The 26,315-nt window shown below is 38.0% G+C and overlaps 1 protein-coding gene across 6 annotated transcripts in view; it reads right to left on the bottom strand.

The window, feature by feature from the left end:
• The window catches only part of LOC107088572 (SLIT-ROBO Rho GTPase-activating protein 3-like), a 53,283-nt gene that overhangs the window by 4,633 nt on the left and 22,335 nt on the right, over nucleotides 1–26,315 (bottom strand). For 2 of the 6 annotated variants that reach the window (XM_015380836.1, XM_015380835.1), the window contains exons 3-22: nucleotides 21,699–21,870; nucleotides 21,383–21,545; nucleotides 18,638–18,700; nucleotides 18,359–18,532; nucleotides 18,022–18,150; nucleotides 17,573–17,794; nucleotides 16,955–17,056; nucleotides 16,594–16,779; nucleotides 16,386–16,470; nucleotides 15,743–15,770; nucleotides 15,230–15,329; nucleotides 11,139–11,199; nucleotides 10,900–10,977; nucleotides 8,077–8,205; nucleotides 5,586–5,691; nucleotides 5,245–5,472; nucleotides 2,370–2,425; nucleotides 2,096–2,267; nucleotides 1,093–1,185; nucleotides 734–844 (exon numbers count right to left, since the gene is read on the bottom strand). In XM_015380836.1, coding sequence (XP_015236322.1) covers nucleotides 734–844; nucleotides 1,093–1,185; nucleotides 2,096–2,267; nucleotides 2,370–2,425; nucleotides 5,245–5,472; nucleotides 5,586–5,691; nucleotides 8,077–8,205; nucleotides 10,900–10,977; nucleotides 11,139–11,199; nucleotides 15,230–15,329; nucleotides 15,743–15,770; nucleotides 16,386–16,470; nucleotides 16,594–16,779; nucleotides 16,955–17,056; nucleotides 17,573–17,794; nucleotides 18,022–18,150; nucleotides 18,359–18,532; nucleotides 18,638–18,700; nucleotides 21,383–21,545; nucleotides 21,699–21,870 — 2,458 coding nt within the window. Of the gene's footprint in view, nucleotides 1–733; nucleotides 845–1,092; nucleotides 1,186–2,095; nucleotides 2,268–2,369; nucleotides 2,426–5,244; nucleotides 5,473–5,585; nucleotides 5,692–8,076; nucleotides 8,206–10,899; nucleotides 10,978–11,138; nucleotides 11,200–14,736; nucleotides 14,765–15,229; nucleotides 15,330–15,742; nucleotides 15,771–16,385; nucleotides 16,471–16,593; nucleotides 16,780–16,954; nucleotides 17,057–17,572; nucleotides 17,795–18,021; nucleotides 18,151–18,358; nucleotides 18,533–18,637; nucleotides 18,701–21,382; nucleotides 21,546–21,698; nucleotides 21,871–26,315 lie in introns of all 6 variants that reach the window. The other 4 variants (XM_015380840.1, XM_015380837.1, XM_015380838.1 and 1 more) reach the window with 4 other exon arrangements.

The raw sequence follows: 26,315 nt of genomic DNA on the forward strand, positions 1-26,315 counted from the left end.
GTTTTATCATTGTCTACATTTTATCTCCTCTTTCATCTTTCCTCCTTTTTTTTCTGTTTTTCCTTTCCTGTTCTACTTAAATTGCAGTGTCCATATAATCTGCAAACCTCCCTGCATAATTATAATAAAGCAATTTATATGCATAAAACAAGCGGAACACTATGGCAACAGCCGCACTGCTCCTCTTGTGAAAGTAAAATCTGTTGGGCTCTTTTTGGCAACAAGACAGTTATTCTTATTGCCACATTTGCCACATTGCCAGACAGGACACTGTATATAAATAAAACCAACAACAACAAAAAAAAAAACGCATGAATTAGGATTACCTCGAAAACCTATTAAGGAACCCCAATCAAAATTTACATTTACTATTAATACACTGTGCAGTATGAATCACTAATCCCAAACCCCTCAGTTCCAATCATTATCAGTGTGGATGGCACAATGATGGCGACAACTCTACCAGCTCAAGTTAAGACAAGAACTAGTCTACACTACTCCTTTCTGCTTCCTGCACCTTTGTGATCAGCTTTGCCCGAGCCACTTAAATCCAGAATGCTACATAAGCCAGACAGATGTGACCGAATTGGCCAAAACTGACTCAGTGTCTGTTGACTTTTAGGTTTTTCTTCAGAAAAACTTGAATCTATCTTGGCGGCATCCTTCTGTAAACATTTTAAATCTTACTAAATATCCCCAGAGTTTGCCGTGAGCCTGAGGTGTGCAGCCTTACACGGGTATTTGTTGTCTTGTAGCAGGGGAAGCTTGTGGCTTTCGACTCGGGCTTCCCTCACTTCCTCTCTGTCTCCCTGGCAACGAAGCACTATCGCTGTTTACCCGCATCCTGTTGAGACACGCCGAAATGTTAGGACTTTGGTTAGTAACTGTTACTGTTTGTGGGCTTGAAAGCAAGTCTTTGTCACACTGTATTTTCTCGGTCTTGAGGTCAAATTTTAATTCATGCCGCATGTTCTTAAGGTTGACCAAATAGTTTTACTCGTCCCTTTAAACTGCACATGGCAAACTCTCTGTGAATGTGTTCATGTACATTTGAGTGTGTACAGTTGCTTGTTCGTGCATTTGTGTGAAGACCTTGTTGTGTTTTCTGTGTGTGCATCTTCTGCCGTTAGGTTTCCAGTGCTGCCTCCACCTACTCTACCGTCATCTCTTTTTCCTCGCTCTGACCTGGAGGAGGAGAAGCAGAGGATTAAATGAAGCATGTGTTTCATGAGAAAAAGATAAAACAGTACCAGTTTGAGTGTACCACTTAAGAGATAGGCAAATCTATAGTCACTGCTTTAGTCTGGAACTGATTTAAAGTCTCTTCCTTTAAAGAAAGTTTAAAATAGCTTGAAAACATATTAATCTGATTCTGCATTCGTTTTAAAACTGGGGTTGTCAGTTTCTTTCTCAGATGTTCAGCCACTCACAATTTATATAAAAGAAAGCATGATGACATTCCCAAGTTCCCTAACATGCTAAGGATTCAGTGACAGACATTATGGTTAGTTTATTATATTGTTTAACACATTATCATTTTTAATGCCCTGTTCTGAAGATAAATAATTGTGTGACAAACGAACAAGATTACTCTTTTGGTACATTTCTATTACTATTAATTTAATTTCAATGTTCCTAAATTAATTCAACTAAAACCTCACTGGTGCGGTGGTGTTTAAGAAGTAGTATGTCACAGCATGTTGGGTTTTCAGCTGGTGGATTATGACTGCATCACTGTAATGTCTTTTTAACCCTGATTGCATAAAGTTCAACCATTTGGATACTACAGTATCTCCAGATATCATATTTTGTAGAATAAAGCCACCTTGGCAGATGTGGATTGCCAGAAGATTTTTTAAAAGATTAAAAAATCTTTTAAACTATTAGTAAGTTATCAAGTTTGATGCATCTTGAAACGAGTACTTGTTTTATGTTTTATAGAATGAGCTTTTTTTTGTGAATTGCGCAGGAGAAATATCAATTCATATATGGAACAGGTTTGATTTTTCCTTTAGGTGAGGTACGATCTCTTTTGAGGTTCAGTCTGAAATATAATCATGCCCGAAGTACTTATGCATAAAAATGTACAACTTACCCTTCAAGTACACTGATGTACTTGTGAGGAACGAGACCCTTAACTCCTCCAACTTCGCCCCTCCACCAGTCACAAGAAGCCTTGCTGTAGAGAATAATAGGATCTCCCTGCTTTAAGGAAAGCTCTGCAGGAGATCTGGCCACATAGTCAAACAATGCTACTGCCTCCCATTCTGCAAGTCAAAATTTACAGCACATTTATTGTTTTAACTATTCTCACATTTATAAGAAATAAGATGTTTGATGATTAGTGTGCTGTTGGCGTTTACACTGACCATCCTCACTGGGTAGCTGCTCGGACTCTCCGTCTCCCTCCTCTGTTATTGGTTCACTGGGCGCAAGCAGAAAAAAAGAAAGTTGGTGGTCACTTTCAATTCCTCTTTTGTTTGACACACAAACCAGAAATGCAACACCAGTCTCCAAACAACATGCTTTAGTAGCACTACATGCAAGACCTCATTCTGGTACAAAAAACATTCATCTGTCACAGATGAAAGATCCATGAGGGAAAAACAATGTTTTAGTCAGAGTTTAAGTTCTTTTTTGTCACAGTTGTGCCATATGCCATGATAGTGATTTTTGGACATTGGGAACCAGCGTCCATATTTCATTGCGACATGATGACCAGAGAACACAAGTTTGTGGAACAACCAGCTATAAGATCTCTCCAATCCCCCCTTTTCAGCCAACTCCTCCACAGGACCTTCCACAGAGGTGTGACTTGCCAAGCCCCTCTCTGTGAGGACAAGAAAACCACAGAAAACACAGGACTGCTTTCTCTTTCTGTGCCTCCTCTCTTGCCCATGAAGCTAGGGTGCAGGTCCACTGGTTCTCTAGAATGAAGATCTGGGGGCCAAAACACCCAGATTTTCAGAATCATCAAGGATAAGTCATGGTGACCTTTCAGAACAAAACTGCAGCAAAAACAAAACTTTTGCAAAACATTTCTCTTGAGTTTTAGAGCTTATAGAGCCAGACTGGATGAGAAGGACCCCTGGTGTAAGCCAATGAGACAAAGCAAACCCTGCCTTGCTGTTATTCTGAGCTGCTGCTGGATAAAAATCAAGCCTTCCAACGGACATTGACTAAAAGGTTTGCAAGTCTGGCATGATTAGGGACACAACAAACAATATGTCTTATGATGGTGTTGATCCTTTCATGTGTTTACTGATGAGTAAAGATGAAGCTAACAGGATGGACTGCATGCTATGCTATAGTAACATCTGTTGAGCCGTTGTTAAAGCGTGGACAAGCTTTATTTCACCAAGGGTTCAAACACTGATATAACATTAGTGTTTATGTGTTCCTCATTGGCTCATTACATTTCAATTACCAAGTACTGTATGACCAAGAGTCAATTAGAGGGATCCTGATGTCTATTCGCTGCTAGTTAATTTGAAGAGGGTAAGGAATCATTTGACTAAAGGTTATTGGTTCTTGATTTGGCAAATCATTCAATAAAACATTATTTGGCCAAATAATGTTTTATTCACCTCATGGATTTGCATTGAGAATTGATCTGAAAACATTCCAATTTCTCTAAATTAGTGAAAAGCTAATTTGATCATATCCCAAATTCTTCCAGATAAACTTTGGGTCCAAACACAAGATCCCTCTTAAACTGTAATATGGTTTTCAACCATGCTTCCCTTCCTCTTTGTACATCGTAGTTTAGTTTGTTCAGTTTTACTAGACTTAGTTGAGAGTGTTAAACTGAAATATGTTTGCCTTGCAGCTGAATGATTTTTTATTAATAAACTTCTATTTTGAACAGAAGTTGTTCTGAATTTATGTGCAGAATTAACTGTTTGACCATGATTAGTGCTCGAATTACTCATTTAGTGTTCTAAAACAGCTAGTAGGGCATGTGTTCATAAAGAATATATACCAGCCGAAATAATATCTGATTAGATATTTACCATCTTAAAGTATCAGAAATATAAATTCCCAGCTGGCTGGGAATTTAATATAATATAAATCCACAACATTAATGTGGCATCTTACCTGGATGGGCATTGAACATAAAATCACAACACAGTTACTGTTAATGGGCTGCAGGCTCATGTTCAGACTGAGTAACAAGCATTTGCACAAACCTATATGAGTGAAACCAAAATCCCTTTTTAGTTTCACTCAGCGTAAAAACCTGTTTAAAGGTGAGGAACCATCAAAGAGACTAAAGGTTTATACAATTGGGCTGCTACATCCACTTACAGGGGTAAATAACTAAATCTCTTTTAAATCTAAATGAATTATACACTGAGTTAAGAATTAATAAAAAAAAAGTCTGCCCTAAAAGATAGGACATGTCTCTAACAAGTCCCTACAATACAAATTTTTAAAAATATTTATGTGTAAATCTGTGTCATTTATGTATAAAACTGGCTGAAATCTGTACAAAACAAAGTTTTGTTTCGTATACACTGTCTATACAAAATGGCAATAAAAGTTGTCTAAGTGTAAAATGTCCTCATTCAAAAATATGTAAATTAGCAGGTATATGGTTGTATCCAGGTTGACCAAAGTTGCATGGGGCCTTAGGCTAATTTTGATCCGGGGCACAACTTCCTGTTATCAATATCATTAACAGCAATTTATACAATATTGATGGAATCTGTGCAAGTTAAATCAGTTGAATTTAACAGCAACCACAGATAATTGATTCTTATTTGGTTAGGTGTACTTGTGAAAAAACTGAGCAAATAAAAAAGCCATGAAGCACGCACCATCCATCCATCCATCCATCCATCCATCCATCCATCCATCCATCCATCCATCCATCCATCCATCCATCCATCCATCCANATCCATCCATCCATCCATCCATCCATCCATCCATCCATCCATCCATCCATCCATCCATCCATCCATCCATCCATCCATCCATCCATCCATCCATCCCCCTTTCAGGAATACAGCCAAGGTGGTCCAAAGCCCACTGGGATATCTAATCTATACACAAGGTAATGATCCTTTTCACATTGTCAGTTTTGGTTTATCTGCCTTATGTTAGTTTGTGAATAACTGATATTTTAACAACACAGATACATTTACACAGGTGCTTAACTTGTCTTAACTTGTTGTTCAGTACGCCCCATTTTTAGATGCACAGCAATGATCCAACATTTGCTAGTATAACTTGGAGCTTACCAGTACTCCTGCTCCAGTGTCATGTGCTTCTCATAGACGGGACCTGGCAGTTCAGATTGGCCAGGGAAGATGATGTCATGCTGAAGGATCATAGTTTTAACAAGGTCGTTAACCTGTGGCTGCCTAGCAACAGCATCATCAGACTCCAACCCCCTCAGGAGGCTTGGCCCGAAGCACACGGCCAAGTTGTATGGCTGCATCATGTTTTCGTCGCTGTACTGAGACACACTGTAGAAAAACAAAAACACAGGGGCTAGGTCTTCATTTTAGCTGGGCACGTCCTTTCTAAACATTATCAGATACTAGTTCTAGAAGGACATCAACTCTTCATTTCAGCTTACTGGTTGAGGAAAGCAAAAAGGTAGCGCATCACCATGAGAAGAGGCCGTGGGAAAGTGGAAACAATTGCTTTGACCTGGGCAGCTTTGTCAGTCTCCTCTTCAATTTCTGGGCAAAAAGGAAATAAATCAGGTCAGAGAAAAAAAAGCAGATTATTGTGAGTTATTAAGTTTCAGCTTCTTTCAGTGTCGGAAGGAAAAGCTGACTCAAATGCAAAACAAATTGGACTTTTATAAATGCAGCAACAAACCCTTTAGGCATCCATTTAAGATGGCCACAGATAAATATCCTAAGCACGTGATGCAAGAAATATCTGTCTTTACTTTTGGAGAACAAATTCGAACAGTATCTGCCTGACCAAGTAGAATGTATGCAAAAGTGGGATGATCCCTTTAAAATCATCCAGAGCATCATCTTGGATGGCCCATGACAACTGCAAGATCTACTGGTGCATTCAATTGTCAGTGGATTTCATAATTAATCAGTTGGAAGGACATGATTTCAGAGTTAAATGTATTCTAGTTTTCAGGCCCTGGTTATCTTCAAGGTTGCTATAGCGAACGGTTACAGTCATAGTTACAAAAAAACTCCATTCTACAAGTAATCTGTGGATATACACAGCTTTGAAACATATTGTTCATTAAACACTAGCAGCCAGTGCCGGAAACACTGCATAAATAGCGTTGTACTGTGCTCTGTCTAGTGGAGCTGAACTGGACTTTCAGGGGCAAGCTAATGCACCAATGTTAATTTGCTAACTATGCTTACACAGTTGATCAGTTTTACCAATAGGAAACTAAGATTCACACCCTGGTGCATCTATGAAGACTCTTTGGATGTTGAGAGGAAAATATTGTTTATAAAAATGTGCATAATATGATAAACTCCAGCCTGTTTGTTGGTGAAATATTCATCACTCAAGTTGTCAGCACTAAAATAAGTTTCCAGAGTTCTGACTGGAGTCATCTGACCCCTCCTACCGGTACAAATTTGGTTTAGTCGAAGTTTTTTCTTCTCCGCCTGGAGATCTGTAGCCAGGTCATCACTCGTCTGATTGTTAATAACTTTGGCATTTTCTCTGGCAAATTCATTATCACCTTCAGTGTGATCCTTTTAATGTGCAGAATTAAACATTGTCTATAGGCATCTATGGGCTTTTTGTGCAGAGCAAATAAACAGTTATTATTTCATGACATTTTCCAGTACAGCTTGTAGTCTGAGGATAAACATGATCCTGTCGCTGGCAATAAAACCAAGAGCCAAAGGTATTTTGTAAAATCTTGATTCAGGTGGGTGCTGACCTACAGTAGTGATATGACAAAAATTCTTATTTAAAAATACACTAATCAAACACAGATTCAACAGAAATAAATTCTAATTTCTAAGAAATTCTGAGTTTATCTTATAGAATATTTAGGTTTCAATGTTGGGTCTCAGACACTTTTCCATATCCAGCTCTTCTAAACTTAACATTTTAGACACTTCAAGACAAACATGAGAATTGTTTGCAACATTCATGCCAGGAAATTTCATCTATATTAGGGAATATTGATGCAGAGCAAGGATTGATTCACACTTTTCTCTGGAGGGGACCTATGCTACAAAACAATAATTTAAAGCACATCCTTTCTTTACATAAACCGAGAGTCTAACAAGATAATAACCATTGATTATCTAGTGAATTAACCCTTCATAGGGCAGTCAGTGAAATACGTTGAAAATCAAAATTTCAAGCCAATAGTGTTATTGGAATCCAGGACAAGACCTTATTACCTTTGTAACATTAAAAATACATGGATATTTTGATGGCAAAAATCAATGTCAGTGTAATAACAATAAATGCCAACTTGCCCGAATATATATAGAAAAATAACAAAAGTTCTTCTATAAGAAATTAATGAAAATTACTCTCAGAGCGAAAGAACAATTTTTTTTTTGGTACAACATAATCTTAGAGGCATTAATACTGATACTGGCACTTATATTTTTGTAGTTTATAAACCTTAAAATAATTAACTTTTTAACTTGACTTTTTAACTTTTGAATCAGCTTTTTACCTTTTATTGTTGACTTGTGTTTTCAACTTAATTTACAGTAGGTAATAATTCCTTCAAAGGCTCATTTAATTGGTCAAATGCTAAAATAAGATGTACAGCCATGTAGCAGTATCTTTGCTGAATGGCTCAATATAGATCTTGTGCTTCTAGACCTCCCCGAAGGATTTTTTTGGGGGGGGCTTCTCCATTTGTAAGGGGTATGCAAGTGATCAAAAACGCCAACTTGCCCAAGAAAGGGTTAATAATGTTTTCAATTTCTTTTTAAGGTTGACAAGCTATAGATACTCTTTTAAATAAATTAAGGTACATCTGATAACAAAACAATGCAAATGTTTATGTTTAGCACCAAACAGCTAAACACAGATTTAGCCAAAACAAGATGAACTGAGAACAGGTACGAAAACAAAGAAACAGAGATGATAAAAAGGTGTCTTACGGACACATTCCAGCAGAGGAGAGTAACACTCGTAGGGGAACAGAGGAGGCTCAAGTCCCCTGAAATACAGCTTCAGAACACCAGCCACAGAGTCCAGGTCACATTCATTGTCTGACAGAGGATCCTCACCTTCAGGAAATTGAAACAGGTACACAGGATGAGATTATGGTAGGAGTGAAAACTCAGTCTACTTGTATTGTGTCAAACCTGATCAAACTACTCTTGATGACGACAGAGCCAAAAAGGCCAAAAACTAGAAAGACCTTTATAGTGCTAAAAAAAAAGATAGGATACGCTTAAAAGTATTTATAACCCTTCTTCCCATTCAGTCACATTAAACATTTAAACTGGATTTTATTCAATAGACCAAAACAAAGTAGAACATAATTGTAAAGTGATGTGAAAATGTGTTTTTTTGGCAAACAGCCAGTCCCCATTTACTATGACTCTCATAGATAACATTCAGGATGTCACAGTGGGGGTGGAGGTTTGACAGGACGCAAATGCAGACACAAGAGCTTGAGGTGGTTATTTGAATATTTAATTTACCAAAAGTACATCAAACGCAAAAATCCAAAAACATAAATCCACAAAAATCCTGAAAACCAAGAATACTCACAAGAAGAACGGGACAAAGTAATGACGACAAACCAGCAAAGAGTGACTGAACAGGAGGACATTATATGGGAGAGAGAAACAAAGACCAGGCTAATTAGCAGATTGGGAGCAGGTATGAACAGAGGCAAGAAGGGAGCAAGGGAAAAGGAGACTGACACAAGGGGGCAAACAGGAAATATCCAAGAACTCAAATACAATCAAAAATACCTAGAACACAAGAATCGAAATAAGAGCAATGAAAACAAAAAATAAAACTTAAACAAAACCAAAACCATGACACAGGACAAGCACCGCTGTTAATTATTGAGTTTTTTTAAAGTATCATGACATTTTCATGCTGTAGGGCTGCTTGTCTTTGAAAAGAAATGACACATATACACTGCAGCCTGAAGTGATGCAAATCAGATTTTTTTTGCCCATATGCGACCTGGTTCTGATCTTTTCATGGCGGTCTGAACAACACAGATCCGATTTTTATCAATCCGACCCAGGCAACTTGGCTATGTGGTCCTGAATCCGATACGAATCTGATCTTACGACCTGTGTCTGAACGGCCAGGTCGGATTCATCCGACCCAAACCACATTAATACCCGACAAAGGTCACTATTATGCGTCTTGATATGCAGAAGCGGCAAGAAAAACAACAACCATGGCAGATGATGATGCAGAGCGCAGTATTTATGTTTAACCATATTGAAAAGATTGTGTTTTAATGGTTGGAAAAGATCGGTACATGTGCGCCGGCACTACCATCCATTACCCCATTTACACTACCCTAGAAAAACCGATCCATGCCGAGACCGGTCCGAACTCAAATCAGTTAACCAGGCCGAGCTTGGTTCTGACGACCGTTTACACATCACACTATGTCGGTTCCTCGACTCCTCGCCTCCTAGTGACGATCTGCGGTATTACTGCCAGTATTGAAGGAGGAAACCAAGCAGTTGGTGGCGGTAATGCACCAAAAGTTGTTTGCCAACCGCCATAAAGCACAAGAAAAAGAAGACGAAGAAGGAGGGAATCAAGCAAATCAAAATGGCGGTGCCCGTCACATTCAGAAAGTTATGCTTGATTATTATTGCTGTGCTTTGGTGTTTGCGGAGGGTCAGGTGAAGACTGCAACCTTTTATGGATGTTTATAGTTGTTTATAGTTGTGCTTCTTCTTCTGTTTTGTGTTGGTTGGCAAGCAACTTCCGGAGGGGCATTACCGCCAACTACTGGAATGGAGTGTGAATCGGGATGTGCAGCCAGACGGTGATGACGCGTTCTGCTCATGCACTCTTGCTATCAGAGAATTGAGCCAGGGAAAAACCTAGCCGAGCCCACCTCTGGAACTGGTCTGCAGTTAGCTCGGTTCGGTGGTGTCTAGCTCGGTTCAGTTCAGTTTGCTTTCCATTTACTCACGATAAGTTATCTCAGTTACTGAGCTCAGACCGGTCTTGGCATGGTTTTTCAAGGGTAGTGTAAATGGGGTACATATTAACGTCTGTAAACACAGAGCACGCTGGCCTGTGACGTCATTGCATCCTCTACTGCGCATGCGGGACACTTGCGTTGTATGACTTCAGTTCACACAGGAGATCACATACAAGTCGCATATATTTGGAAATATGAACGGTAACGCAAAAAAAATTGGATTTCACAAAAAAATCGGAATTGAGCATCAAGGCCTGCAGTGTGAACGTAGCCAATAGAAACCTGGAAGACATCTCTTTTAGACTCCAAAAGATTTAAGACAGTGGCTAACGTTCACATTCCAGCATAACAACAAAACTAGACAACAAAGACCAAATTAACCAAAACTTGTAGATGTTGCTGTAAAAAGTGGCAAATTTTGTGGGGGCCATGTATGTGAGCTTCGTTTTAAATGTATTGTTCTGTCCATTTGTTTTCAAAGAAATCATTTTCAGACATGTCTACTACTCTAGAAATAAATTCTACAAATTTAAAAAAGAGTATTTGTGAAAATGCACACCTCAAATTTTTACTTTTATCAATAAAAGCCTTTATTCTCAGTCCGATTTATCACTGACCTGTTTAAAGCTTTTTTTTTCAAATGCTGGATTTTGCAACAGTACAAGAAACTCCAGGTCAGAGATTTTGGAGAAATTTACAATTTCATTTATAATCTGAGGGGTTATCTTATTCAATTTGAATGTATTAGGAGCAACTAATTATCTTTAATCACTTTGCATACTCTTACCTCTCTCAAATGCATCTCTGATGAGGTTCACCTCCCTCTGTGAGCCGGGAACTCGGAAAATTCCTTCATGGTGGAGGCCTGTAACAAACACCATGACAAAGAAGCACCTCTTTACTGAAGCCATAATTCTGCACCTGAAGGTCTGGATGGACATGGATCAAAGGTAAGAGCCTTTGCTCCTACTCATAAACCCTTCATCTCCTACTGCAGCTGCCTGCTACATCAGAAAATTAACTCACCATGGAGGTTTATAAAACGAATGCAGCTCTCAACCACCACTGGAATCTGCTGCCCAGAGCTCTAGAGAAGAAAGACGGGCAGGTGGAGAGAAAAAATAAAGTCAGATATTGAGGAGAGGAGATAAAATGTGAAACAAAAGAGTGCAAAAAAATTGAAGATGGAAAAAAAAGTCTGAGTCAGATATTGAGGAGAGGAGATAAAATGTGAAACAAAAGAGTGCAAAAAAATTGAAGATGGAAAAAAAAGTCTGAAAGCAGGAAGAGGTTTTAGCAGGTTGGGCGACAAAGGAATGCCACTAATATCAAAAAAAAAAAAGAAAGGTCCTTTTATAAGGAAATCATTTTTTTTTTTATAAAATGACATGTAACTTTCATATTCTATAAAAACAGCAATCTTTTTTAACAAAATAAAGCTCTTAAAAAAAGTTATTTATGTAATCCTTTAAACAAAATTTCCAACCCAAAACAAGGCTTTGTTTTTGGTCCACTCTATAAAGCCTCAACATTTTGTATTGATAAAGCTTCCTGGATGGGAAGCGAAACGTCTTCAAACTTGGAAACAAAGTCTAGTGAATTTTTTTTTTTACTTTTTTTGGAAAGTTTGGGTGAAAGTGCATTTAAGGAAATAGCAAAAGGAAATAAGCTGAATAATACAAGTAGAGCTTGCTGGTGATACAATACATTTTTTTTCGCAACACGTACATTTTTTTGAGCAAAACAACAACAAGAAAATCAGACTGAACTTCTAAACTTTCAGCGACTCTTTAATATGCAGAAGTGATTGAAAGTTTAAACCAATACTGGCAAGTTGTGTTTACGACACTGACTTTTAAAAATCTTTGACACATGTCACCCAGTCATAGATCGTACAATTTTTTTTTTTTGCCCCGGATCTTCTCAATAGTAATTTTTTCCCCCTGTGACATGAATATGGTTAAGATTTTAGAATACAATCTGGTCTCAGGATATAAGTTATCGGGTCCTAAGAAAAAAGCTTGTTTGGTTTAATGTTTCACAGAATTGTTTTCAGCTCCTAGAAAGAGAATTGTCAGAAAAAAAAGTTTCTAGGTCTCAGGAAAAAAAGAAGTCAGGTCTGAGGCATAAAGTAATCGGTTCTCATATCTTCGGTCTCAGGAACAAACATCTCTTTTGAATTCAATGAAATCTTGGCCAACTAAGCAGATAATTGAATTTAACTAAGCTTCATTCTCACCTATAAACATATTCAAAGATTTGTTTTAGGTCAAAGAAAGACTAATATATAATATATAAGCACAATTTTTCGGGTGGTCTGCAATTGATCTCCGAGCTTAATCAATCCGCTTGACCTGCAATCAGACATGGGTAGGGTACCCTACTATTTTTTTACTCTAGTCTACTGAACCCACCGGGTCGCCGGCGACCCGTTTTATGTGTTTTGATCTAACGATTCAGAATGCATGAAAATTACAAAAGTAAAATTTTTACCAAAATAGACAGTTAGACATCATTTTAAAAATTGTTAAAACTTTCCACACTCCACAATTTAACCACCAAGTTCATTTTATGGACACAGCAAGAACCAAAGCACAATTACCGTAACTTCACTGAATTTAAAAAAAGAGCTCTGTCTTTTCCTGAGACCTAAAATCTGATAAAGCTAATTTCCACAAACTGAAAACATTTTACTCTGAGACAATTTTTTCCGAAAACCTGATTTTTGGAGACTTGAATTTTTTTTTTTTTTAAGTTAGACCCTACGTGTAGCAACACAAATTTTACAGGTCTCAGTTTTGTATTTTATTTAATTTTATTTAATATACTGTCAACATGTCTGAAAACCATGTAGATTTAATGAGCACCAAACTACTGCAATTTATCAGTATTACATGTTTGATCCATATATTATTATGATAAATAAACTGGCTAAAACACACATTGTTGCATCACTAGGCATTGTTGTACATTTCTTTCTATTTTGTTGATAATCAGGCTTTGAACATGTTTTAATTTCAATTCCAATTAATTATTGACAAACAACACCTGAAAAAATGTGTTTAGCCTGCTTCATAAACCTATTACTTTACTCCAGGCCATTTAAGACCATACAAAAGGTGTTTTTGGTATGCTTGGAGGATGTTTCCAGTGTTTACTCATTTTCGATCCTTAAATGTTTCAGTTCAGCAAACAAATTTGAATGTCTAAGATAACCTGAGTAAAAACAAAAATGATAAAAAGATATTTCCTTCATTAGATGGAAAAGCAAATAATCCTGACCCAAGCCCAGAATAGAGATGAACCTTCCCTGGAGTAGCCCGCCTACAAAATTTACTCTGGGAGAGTCAGAAACTCATATACAGGAGGTCAAAAAAGGACCCAGAACACCTTACACCCAGCCCACACAGGAAAAAATCCAAATCTAGATAAGTCACTTTTTATTAAAATAAGTGCATTTGTTTTTGGATTGAGGAGGTAAAAGACATTTTGCCAATGGAGCAAGACAATTTACATTTAAAATAAGAAAACACAATTGCATTGTCCTACTTCAAGTGTATGTTATCTAATTATCTTATTTTAAGTGTAAAAATACTTATTCCGTTGGCAATCTCATTTAACTACTCAAATTAAATAAATAAATATATAAAATAAATTGATTTGAACATTATTGATCTCACATTGGAGAAATTTATCTCTGCATTTAACCCATCCCCTTGGGGAGCAGTGGGCTGCCATTGTACGGCGCCCGGGAAGAAGAGTGGGGTTAAGGGTCTTGCTCAGGGACCCAGAGTGGCAGTCTGGGGAGTGGGGGATCGGACTCCCAATCTCAGGATTCAAAGCCCTATGCCCTAACCACTAGGCCGCCACTCCCCCCTTAAATTAAGGGCAAATACACTTAATTAAAGGAATTTTAACTTATTTCTAGATCATTTTTCCAGTGCACCTCACTTAATTTATTTAAGGTCAATGTTAATTTTTCAACAATAACAACAAAGATAGGGCAAAATGTCCTCAAAGGCCAAAAGGAGCATAAAGGCTTTTCACATTTTCCCAAACACACATAGATCCTAAAGTCTTTTTGGTAACTACTCTGTGGACTGATGAAAAACGGTAAACTGTTTGGAAAAATTGACAGCCTTTCAGAAACCATGACATTAATTTAAGGGGCTACAGTTTCTATCAGAAGACAATGACATGGAGGTTCGTAAAAACATTTGTGGTAGTCGCTGTTTATATTTTCTGATGTTATAGATATCAAAGTAAATTCAAATGTCAAAGCTGTTAAGAAAATAATATAAAGAAAGGAAATCACCTTAATTGGTTCTTAAGCATCTAAACCATTTGAGAAAACATTTTAGTTTTTTTTACTGTTCTTGAAGTTGTAATAAAATGTTGCACATAACCTCTTAATGTCAACCTGAAGTCATAACCAATGGACATTTGATTATCAGCACCTTCTCTCTCATCTCTTCTGCTTGCTTACACTGTTACAGATACAGTTTGATACAGCATGAAATTCACTCTCCCTTAACAGTTTCTCAGATAACAGATTTGATTTTAGTGTTGTTGGAGCTGTCGATGTGCGACCTACGAGATGCAACTGACTCTGCTGTCTGTGTACCTGTGTCCGAGACATTCTCCTTCTTCTTCTGCACCAGGCCAAGCACAGCAAAGCGGGGATACAGAAAGAGCAAAGAATAGAGGGGAGGGGGAAAAATAAAAATACAGAGGGTGAAGATTTAGAGGCAGTGGGGACTGAGTAAGCCCAGACACACACACACACTCAACAGAGGAGTTGAGAGAAGGAAGCAAAGAGGCAAGCGTGTTTGTCATCCTTTCACAAGCAAGGAGGGGGAGAGATTAGAGCAATTTCGGCTGAAAGAGGAGAAAGCCAATAGCAATAAGCTGTAAGCATGACCATACTAGATGACAACACTGAGGGTGGGACCTTTGTGCACTCAGGAGCCCCCCACCTCCACCACCATCCTTGGATCCTCAGCATCATGATTCTCTCAGCGATTTTTCTTTGAAGAGTTTAGCAGCAGTTCAGCAAAGTGCAGCAAACAGAAAAGGGGACTGCAAAGAAGCCTTTGTGTGCTGTTCCAGTGTGTTACCTCAATATAGGAGAGTATGTCTGTGGTGAAGAGTGTGTGGCAGAATTGGGAAACTGGTCTGGACTTCCGCATGCGGACTGACCGAGTAGTACATTGCATTCTGGGAAATATAACAAATAAAATGCATAATCCTGCTTCATGTAGTTACAAATATCTAATAATTCTTGATCTTTTTAATAGTAGTGAAAACAAACACCTTTCAAACATCCCCCATATTTATTTACATCTTCCTTCCAATAAACCAGACTTTCTCGAAAAACCTCCAGTTTCTGTTCTGAATTTAGTTTAGATTGTCTTAAAGTATCTCCAGCATCCATAATGATGGAAAGCAAAATAAAATAAATAGAAACAGACTTCTGCACAATAATGACAAGAAATATGACTATGAGTGTAAAGATTCCTCTTAATTTGCTCTTTTCTTTCCTCCTCCCCTCCCCTCGACTCCTCTGGTCTCTCCAAGTCACTCAGTCACACACTTGCTTTAGTCTCAACATGCACTCAAACTCCATTTACCTGGAAGGGTCGCTGTCAACGGCTTCTGCTGGAAGGAAGACAGGAGATGTGTGAAAAAGGGACATCTGTTAAAGTGCGTAGCAGCATATAATCTGTATTGTGCCTAAGTGCCTTTGCTTTTTTATTTTGCCACAGAAAGGTTTAAAACGTTTCATTACAAATTGGAATTAAATGTTAAAACATTTAATTCCACATTTCTTCCACATTAAAATCAAATGTGGAAGAAAAGTTCTACATAATTTATACACCATACCACCTTTATTTACAAAGCACTTTATAATAACAAATTTAATCAAAATAACAGATTGAAATATCAGATCAAATAGTCATATTGTATAGCATATTTGGAGACAAATGAATGTAATTTTAAATAAAAGTTACTAAGCTGGGCCCTTTTTTCCCCCGCAAAATTACTGTCAAGGTGTTTGAGAGGTTAAAAACAACTTCAAACCAGGACTAAACACCATGAGAAAAAAAAATATTCATGATTGTTTGTATCATAAAAAATCCTCACAACTGTGAAAGGCATTTATAATTATCTGTTTCATCATTTTTGCCTGAGGAGGTCATGAAAGCAAACACAGATTCCTGGTAATTCAACATTGGTATAAACTGCTTCTAAACTACCAATATATAAAAGCACCTTTCTGTATGGCATCTTGTAGAAGATCGTGTTTGGCTTGAAGTTTTGAGGCCAGGGAGCTGCTGTTGAGGAACTCCTTTACTTTCTAAAATAAAAATAAAAATTAAATAAGTGTTGAAAAACCTATACTGTTGGAATAACTGTTATTCTTTAAATGGGATAAAGGGTCTGATCATCTTTATTTCAATCTGAAATACACCCAACTCACTGTAAAATAGTAAGTCTCTGTCTCCTGCTGATTGGCTCGACGCTTGGCAAGGCTAAGTTTTGGGGCGGTGCTTCCACCCAAGGACTCGTGTGATAGACTGGTGGACACGTCAGGGGAGGGGTTGCAATCACCATCACACATGGAATCCAGCAGGGCAGCAAGTGTGGCTTTAAGCGTTTTACTAATCTAAAAAGATGGCAGTAACGGTCACATTATACTTTTGCCTGTTTTACAAGTCATTTCTGTTTAAGTACATGTTTCAGTTGTATGTCAAAACTAGGCTGTGGTAATGCTGTCCAAGTTGTTGACCAGTTTTTGCAAACTCAACATTATGATATATGCTGTGAAAGTAACGACTGACCTCTTCTGTTTCCAAGGTGACAGCCGTGAGTCGAGACTGAAGCTGTTGGAACCTGGTTTCAAGCTCATACCTTACCTGGCTCTCCGCGCTCACCTCACACACCTGGAAATATGCAAATATATAATGTACATAAAAAAAGTTTGTGGAACTCGAAGTGATAGGAAGATGTTTGGACAGACAGATTGTGCAGATAAATGGCCTTAATGTTGCTTCCAATCAATTAGAAGTAAGGAAATACTTAAAAACTAATAATTAAATAAAATAAGCTGATGATAAAAGACCAAACCCACCCATTTTGCTTGCTAAAATTTACTGATTGTAGCTGTGATTATTCTGCCCAGCATAGCAATCCAAGGGCAGTTTAAGTTTTAAACCCCCACACACCAATTTAAAACAAAAAGAAAATCTAAAGTCATTACAAATGATTCCTCCACTTGGCAATGATGCACTCCCCGTCTAGTTAGAGACCCATAACAGCTTAGAAGAATACACCAAAACTTGTTGCAGTAACCTGACTTTTCACATGTTTACGTGGGTTCAAATACTTTGAGTAAATGTTGGAAATACAAGATGTGTCTCTTAGTGTAGAAATCCACCTGCTTGTCACCGTAAATGTACCTGGTCTCCCTCATGTGGGTGATAGCTGAATCTGAATGGAAGGCAAAAAGCTGCGTCATGCTGCTGTAGCAATGCATCCCTGTCTCCACTCTGGTCCAGGGACGTCACAGCCGTTTCCAACTGCTTTAGCCCTGTTTCCTCTGCCTTCTGAATGCGCCACCTACTGGCGAGGTAGCACTTCATCACTCTTTCAACAGAAAGATGGAAACCAAGGTCACAGCACTACCAGGAAGGAGGGAGAGGAAAGAAAAGATGGATTTAGAATTGGCTGAAGAGGAAAACCTTCATGTTGGAAAATAAAGAGAAGCAGTATGAATTGTAAAAGTTTCTTTATTATGTGGTATTTTCTACAACTTTATAATGAAACAATAACTTAATACTAACTTAAACTTCTTAGCGGTTTTATAAACTGGGCTTAAGATCTGAAATATTAATGTGTGGTTTCTTACGTCAATGAGGGTGCTGACATCTTGCAGGTAGTACTTGTTCATGGCTGCATTTGCTGCAGCTAGATTCAACAGATAGTCATTTCGAGCCTTTGTACACTTCAGCTGGGTCTCCTGCACTCTTCCATGCCTCTGTGCAAACACAGCAGAATTAGAAAGAAATAACTACAAAAACTAAGGGAACAGCCAAAAACAGTCCATTTCGTTTTGTTTTTTTTAAACACCTGAGCTCATTTAAATTAACAAAAAGGAAGAGGAAGTGGTTTCCGCTGCAGAAACCTCACATCAAAACTTCCTGTGGGTTTGCTCACTGTTTCTGTCTCAAAAAATGCTCACACACCTTCTCCATTAACCGCTCCATCTTCTTCACAGAGCTTCGCCTCTGTCCTGGCAATTGGCTGGGACCAAGCTCTGTTGATTTGCCAGTGTGCCTTTCTTCCAGACGCTCTGCTTCTTTTAGTTTCCCCTCAGCTATCAAGCAGTCTGTGTGGTACTGGTTGTATGTCTTCAGTGCCTTCATTAACACAAGGAAAAACAAAATCCAGGAGAAAACTTTGCAGAACTGCACAGCTAATTTTATCAGATTTTAAACTTTCATCAAAGATCTAGGTTTTCTTACTGTTTGCAGTTCAGTGGTGACCTTAAGCAGCTCATCCTGCATATGAACCCCCACCTCTTTGCTCTGCAATAGGAACAATTATATTTTTTTGATAAACATCTGTGTTCAAGGTTCAGCTACATTGTATAATATACCAAAACAACATACCAAAAGAAACAATGACAATATTATTGTCATTGTTTCTTTTGGTATGTTGTACATAACAGGGGAAAAAATAAAGAAATCCCACTCAAATGTAACATTTTAAGTGGGAAAACATGCCTGCCACAATAACTAATACAACATGGACCAACCCTTGAACTTTACCTATTAAGGTTGACAGAGAAAAAAGAAACCCCCCCAGACCTAAGATGAGCTGAGTGGTGTCTGCAGTTCAATGCAGTGAGGAATGCTCTGATCTTTATATTAGAGAAACCAAACAACCTCTCCATAGACGCATGGCTCCACACAGGAGAGCTACCTCCTCAGGACAAGACTCGGCTGTACATCTGCATCTTATAGACAAAGGACATTCTTTTTAAGGACCACAATGTTCACATTTTGGACAGAGAAGACAGGTGGTTTGAAAATTATGTAAAGGAAACCGACTCAGGTTTCAGCTCACAAAAACCTACAACGCAGCAATAGAGTTGATTCCTTCCTGCTATCAAAATCCTCATCACCATGCAGGGGACCAAGAAATCCTGCCTGGTCACCCAGGCCAACAATTTTCTCTAACGACTCCCCCTTTCAGGGGCATAGACCAGTATCGGATATTGCCGCCTAAAAGAGAACCCAAACGACTCCCGATTACTAATGGGCAGACCTGTTCTTCCTGTTCAATTTGCATGTTTTCTGAGCCAAAACAAGTTTTTTTGTCTATTCTATAATGTTAGGAATCCAGTTTGTGTGGGTTGTGTTTGTGTTTGTCTTTCCTCCTCCACCAGGTGGCACCAGGTTCTGGTTGGCCTCCTAACACACCTGCGGATGGTTACCTCATTAATGGAGTACTCTTAAGCTGCTTAGGAGTGTTTGCAAGTTTTCGGTACTCTAGCCAACCTGAGTTTTGCTGAGTCAAACTGAGTTTTTGTCTACCTGAGTTTTAATCTCGCTGTTTTTGTCTTTGCCTCTTGGCAGGAAGTCATCCTGCAAACTGGATGTTTTGGACCTTCTCCCCTCGGAAGGATTCTCTGAGCACCAAACTGAGCTGAGGATTCAAGTTTGTGTTTTGGATCAACTTTCCCCCCAAGGATTGTTTGGGGCTTCTCTCTGAGCAGGGGATTCATCTCCACTATAACCCATTCAAGTACCGCAGGAAAACTAAGTGGCAGTCAGCTTCTCCGTTCACCAAGGAACAACCGCATTCTGGGTAAACCCTGTCCGCCCTCCAACGAACCAGACATTCACTGGAACAACCCACACCGACTGGATTTAATAAGAGACACTTTTTTCTGGAAACGTGAGTCTGCAACCTAAATCCTCTTCTTCAAGTCAGAGACACTAATTTCCCACTGAGCCTGAACTAACCACAGTATCTTCCCCTTCACTTTCCAATTCCGGTTCGATAGTGTTCAGAGCAGCACTGGATTCATCTCATTCACTCTCAATAAAAACCTGTTAAACTTTTCCCTGGTCTCTCTATTTGGTCTTCTGCATGTGGGTCAGAGCTCTAGATAAAATCATGACATATGAACTTATAATGAACTTAACACTAATTCTGACTTTTTGAATTGAAAAAGGTTCCTGGACGGGAAGTGAAACGTCTTCAAAGTTGGAGACAAAGTCCAGTGGATTGTTGTTGTTTTTTCACTTTTTTGGAAGGACTATGACCTAGATGGCTGAGAATCTTCACCAGCAAAAAGTGGTTGGTTTTGTTCTTTATGTGGCTTATAATGTATGCTTCCACACCAAAAGAAGAATAATTAAAAGCATCATGATTTCAATTTAAACCTGATTAATGATATCTGTGAAGAATCTCAGTCATCCAGGTCTTGGTCAAGCTTTAAAAAGTTCAGTCTAGGCAACTTTACATTAAGTTTTTTAGAGGACATTTCACCTCGCATCCAAGAGGGTTCTTCAGTTCTAACTAGCGGTGAGTGAGCACTGAGATTAAAATCTCAGTGTTACCTGACGAGGAATCCATTCGGTGGTCAGATGCGAATTCCTTCAATTTTCTGAACTTGAAAGTCACAAATATGTCTTTATAAATATAACTGAATCAAATAGAAACCCGTCTTCTTCAGGAAAGATGAAAGTTGTTTTGCAAAGTTACTCAGTCCCTTAATTTTTTTTTACCCTGGGTCACATTGTCAATTTTCTTTTTTGTTTATGTCATATTTAGAAAAAGAAAGAAGATTCTTTCAAGAATATATTTTTCTTTGAGAAAGCTGCATATCTTTCCTTAAGTGGCCAGTGATCTGTTGTGCACCTTTGCTTTTTAATATTTATGGATAATATAAGAAAGTGAAATGAGTTTGAAAGCTAAAAGGCTTTGCTCTGATTGGAGTTAGTCAAAAAAAAAATCAGTTACTGTTGCCTAATTAAGATTCTACTCAAATTTTAACTGGAAAAAGCTTCAGAGATCATCAACAATAATTCTAATTTTTAAAGAGCATGCTGTGCCCTTTATAAAAGAATACTAATTTCACTGTTAGAACAAATGAATAAAGGGATACTTGTAACTTCTATGTTAAGTCTCTTTACATCTAATGTTCTGTCCATGATGGAGTCCTCACTCACATGTAAAAACAGCAAACATCATTTCACCTTTTTGTGCAGGCGGTGTGTGTCCTCCGTGCTGTGAGTCAGGCTCTGAGTGAGGGTGTTGAAGCAGGTGTCCCCCAGCGCTGCATGCTCCCGACTCTCCAGACGGGTCTGAGTCAGCAAAACTGACCAGACCTGACAAACAGACTGACCCCACTGCTCCTTCCTGCAGATGGAAGAAAATCAACATAATAATTGTATGACCTGCTGGAGCAAGTAATCCTTTAATAATGCCTGTCTGACAACATTAAGTAATCACAATAGATCAATCTTCAAAAGACATAACTTTTGGAAGCCGAAGATTAAAACACATGCTTACTTTTTAGTCTTGTGAGTGAACCTTTCAGTTAGTTTGTCGAGGGCTCGTGCATATTCGCTCTCAATGTCGCCCCGACGCCGGAGAAACTCGGACAGGTCTGAGAGCTGCTGCTGTTTCACCTCAACCTGGGAGTCTAAAATCTTTAGCTGGTCTGTCAACTGGGCCCGCAAATCTAACAAGTTAGAGAGATGGAGAAAGTGCTTTCAGTTAGAAAATACATATTCATGATCCTGGAAGCATGCTCACAGAAAACAGAAGAAAAAAATCATTTTAAAGCAATTAGTGAGTAATTATTTATCTTATCCTTTTAAAATCCTAAGAATATAAATATATTTTCATGTTTTCTACAGTATGAATGATTTTTATACCAATTTTTCCCTGATACATGATAAATACAAAGTGCAATAGGACTGTTTTTGTAGAACAAACAACCATACATGTTATTTAAGGAAGTGTGCCTTTATAATTACCCTCACCTTTAAAAATATTATTGATCCATACTAATGCCTTGTACTTCATAAATGGATTTGGGACAGAGACATTATCAAGGAAACTGCCCCTTGATCAATATGACTTGAAATAAATTACAAATCTATATCTAATCATCTTTAATTCTTAAGAAAATAGTTGATAATAACAAGAGTTCTGTGTCAAAGACACCACGTTTACATTCACGGTTAAACTAAAAAGGTTGCTGTTTGATACATTTTATAGTTGGAGTGACTGAGGTTATCCCGAGCTCTTTGGCTGCTGAAGGACAACAACTTTTTTACTCTCATGCATCCATTTTCACATCATTTTTGACTTCCTATAAGCTCAACTAGGAGGAATAGAGGATGCACCTGAATGAGTTGATGCAATCTCTGGGTTCCTTAGATAGAAAACTTTTGACTGAATCTGATCTTGATTTTAATTGGTTGTTGGAGCAATTTGTAATGTTTGTATTTTGCTTGGAATCTGTCTGTATGATTGGGTAGCACTGATTATTCTTGTTGTTAATTTAAGTTTGTAGTTGTTGTTTTTTTCTTTTTTATTATTTAGGAAATTGCCTGCTTTTCCTTTTTCATGCCTGCCCCCTGCTTATACCTCAACTTGAGATCTTGGCTTACATAAACATTAAATGTGTCCCTGTAGGAATCTATCAACAAAAGCACAATGCAGAGATCTTTTTTTTTATTTTTGAGTTACTATATGATTTAAAAGAAAAAGTAAATTTTAGACCTCTCAGGGGACACTTTGTCAGATCATAACAATAGCTTTCTTCTGTGTGTAAACTATTATTGTACCTGTTTCTGGATGTTGACCTGCAAAAAGTTAGATTAAAAACAAAATATGAATTGTTACCAAGAAAAGTGAAATACACCGCATTTCCAAGCACCTGCAAAGCTCTGTATTTGTCTCCAACCCCCCTGAGATTTCCTTTGCTTCAATCCCTTTTTTTAAAGATTGACATAAAACAAGTTTGGTTATCAAATGTAAACTGATTGAAAATATGCTGTTTAGGGGGAAAAGCTAGGCAGCCCTATGCGAAAACATATTTTCTTGGGAAGATATGTTTTCACAAAGTGCTGCTTTGGAGCTCCTGTCACACCTTGATGATTTATACAGCGTATGCCTGATGTACAAAAAATCTGGCAAAAACACTAGCATACGTTGTTTAAGTTATGGGTACATTTTTTATAAGTTAGCAGCACACTGGAGTACGCTGAACAACGCTGAAACAAGCTGGCACACGTCGAGAAATTTTAGGCGTGCTCAAAATTTGCCAGCATATGCTCATAATGAATAATGCTCTGAATGAGGAAAAGGAGAAACTGATTACAGTTTTGGAAAACCAAGTGGCTGACTTGGAAAAGTACATCAGAATGAATGATGTGATCATCACCGGACTGCGCATCAAGCCCCGCTGCAGTTGCAGGGCCCTGTCCGGTTGGTGAGCTATCACCCGGCGAGACAAAGTCGACGCAGGAACAGGTGGCCTCTTTTCAAAGCTGGACTGTGACTCATTTCAAGTGTGCCACCCGCTCCAGAGATGAGGGAACAACAACAGACCACCGATCATCATGAGGTTCAGTAACCGGAAGCATAAAACTGCTCTGCAGAAACAGGGCAGTTTGCTAAAGAGGTCAGACATGTACATTAATGAGCAGTTGACCAAGAAGAATGCCGACCCCGCGAGGAATGTCGGTTTCCTTAGGAAGCAGGAGAAGAAGCATGTGGACCAGGAACTGTAAGGTCTTGATCAAGCTAAATGGAAAACTGGAGGAGGTAAAGGTTTTGATCATTCGAGACATCACAGAGCTGGATAAATATAACAGAACTCTTTGAGAAACATTTGGAGCACAGGTGATATCACGCAAGACTCCCTATCACCATGTCACAAATTGGAACTGTTTCTTTGTCCCTTATGGACAACGGTAACGCCAACAAGTGCAAATAACCTGGAACTGAAAACATTCAGCTATACAGATTATAAAAGTCAGAACATGGAAGACAATGTGGATCCAGATAAAACTTATTCTATGACACTGTTGATAACTGCTGCTACTACACAGTTGATCAATGCAACAGGGCAGTTCAAGTAGATAATACGTTTTCTATCATACACTTCAACAGCAGAAGTTTAAATGCTAACTGCAACAACATCAAAGGCTGTCTAAACCAGTTTAAACAGCCATTCAGCATTATAGCCATTTCGGAAACATGGATCACTCATGACAGAGGGGCTGATTTTGAGCTGGAGGGTTATGAGTCCAATTACATCATTAGAGAAATGAAAACTGGGGGAGAAGCATCTGTGTATGTAAACAAAAAACTGATTATAGTATAAAGTATAAGTATAAAATAGTAGAAAACATGACTAGAGTGACTAAAGATGCATTTAAGTGCTTAACAGTCGAAATATATATGGAAAAGTCAAAAAATGTCATTGCTATATAGTTTTATACACAGCTTCTGATTCCAATATGGAAATATTTAGAGAATGGTTTGGGCAAACATACACAGTAACATCTCAGAAGGTCTTCTTCATCTTTGGGACTTTAATATTGATCTACTTAACTTACATAATCATAAACCTACTGAAGAGTTCATTATTACCATGTACAGTTTGAGCCTTTTTCCCCAAAATCAACAGACCCAGGATCACATTTAACTGTGCCACATTAATATATAATATATTTACTAACATCTTAGATAATAATACATTAAGTGGATTTTTAGTTCAGCATATTAGCTATCATCTTCCAGTCTTTGTCGTCAGCAACAATTTCTATATAAAGAATAAGTACAAAATTAATCCACAGTTTAAAAGAGGATGAACAGAGGAAAAACTAAAATCTTTCAAAGAGGACACATTGAAACATAACTGGCAAGAAGATAGTGTCAATATAGCAAATTATAATTTTCTTAACATATTTAAAGTATTGTATGAAAAAACTGTCCATTAATAATGTTCTCTAAAAAAAAATGGATTACAAAGGGTTTGCAAAATGCCTACACAATATAAATATAGAAATATAGGTACAAATTAACTGCTATCCTATGAACAGCTAAACAGGGTCGTTACAGTAAATGTTTTTGATATAAATAAGCAAAATATCAAAGAGAGAGTGGGACCCAAACTGGCAAAAAAGAAAAAAAAAATCCCGGATCCTACAACAACTGGAGCTCTGAATGAAACAATAATCAACAGAAATCCTTATTCAATGTTTCTGATTGCTGTGGGAGAAAGAGAATTTATAGATATTATGAATAAATGTAAACACATAAGGTCAAATGACTGTGATGGTATTGATATGACAGTAATTAAGAGGGTATTTGAGGAAATTATTTAGCCTCTGACTTATATCTACAATATGTAATTTCAGTCTGGTAAATTTCCAGAAAAGAAGAAAATTGCCAAAATGATTCCACTTTATGAATCTGGGGACAGCCATCATTTAACAAATCATAGGCCTGTTTCTCTACTCCCACAGTTTTCCAAAATTTTGGGAGCAATTATTTGTGGATAGATTAGCTACATTCATGAATAAACATAAAATGCTTTCTGAAAATCAGGTATGGATTTAGATCACAAAGATCTACAGCAATGGCCGTCATTGAATCGATAGAAGTAGTCACCAGTGCCTTAGATAATAAGAAATCTGCAGTTGGTGTATTTACTGATCTCAAAAAAGCTTTTGACACAATAAATCTAAAATATTAATTAAGAATTTGGAACATTACGGCATCCGGGGAGTACTGTAGTACTACTATGGATGAAAAGCTATCTAAAGAACAGGCAACAATTTATGCAAATGGTTTAGTGCCAGTCATCATCCTTGGACATTGTTTGTGGTGCCCCCTCAAGGGTCAGTATTGGGGCCAAACTTATTTATCTTTTATATTAATCAGCTTATGGATGATATCAACTTGTAATTTCGACTTAAGATATGCTTGGACATTAATAAATTAGGGAGTGGTAGCCTAGGTGGTAGGGCATTGAACTTGGATTCCAGAGGATCTGAGTTCGGTGACGAAGCAGGACCTCTGGAGAACAGCCGTGAGGAAGGTGCAGCAGGAACCTTGGAGGCCGGCGTCTCTGCAGCATACCCACGAAGAGACGGCACAGCCTGA

Source organism: Cyprinodon variegatus, unplaced genomic scaffold, assembly GCF_000732505.1.
Source record: "Cyprinodon variegatus isolate N-32 unplaced genomic scaffold, C_variegatus-1.0 Scaffold222, whole genome shotgun sequence".
NCBI classification, from domain to species: Eukaryota; Metazoa; Chordata; class Actinopteri; order Cyprinodontiformes; family Cyprinodontidae; genus Cyprinodon; species Cyprinodon variegatus.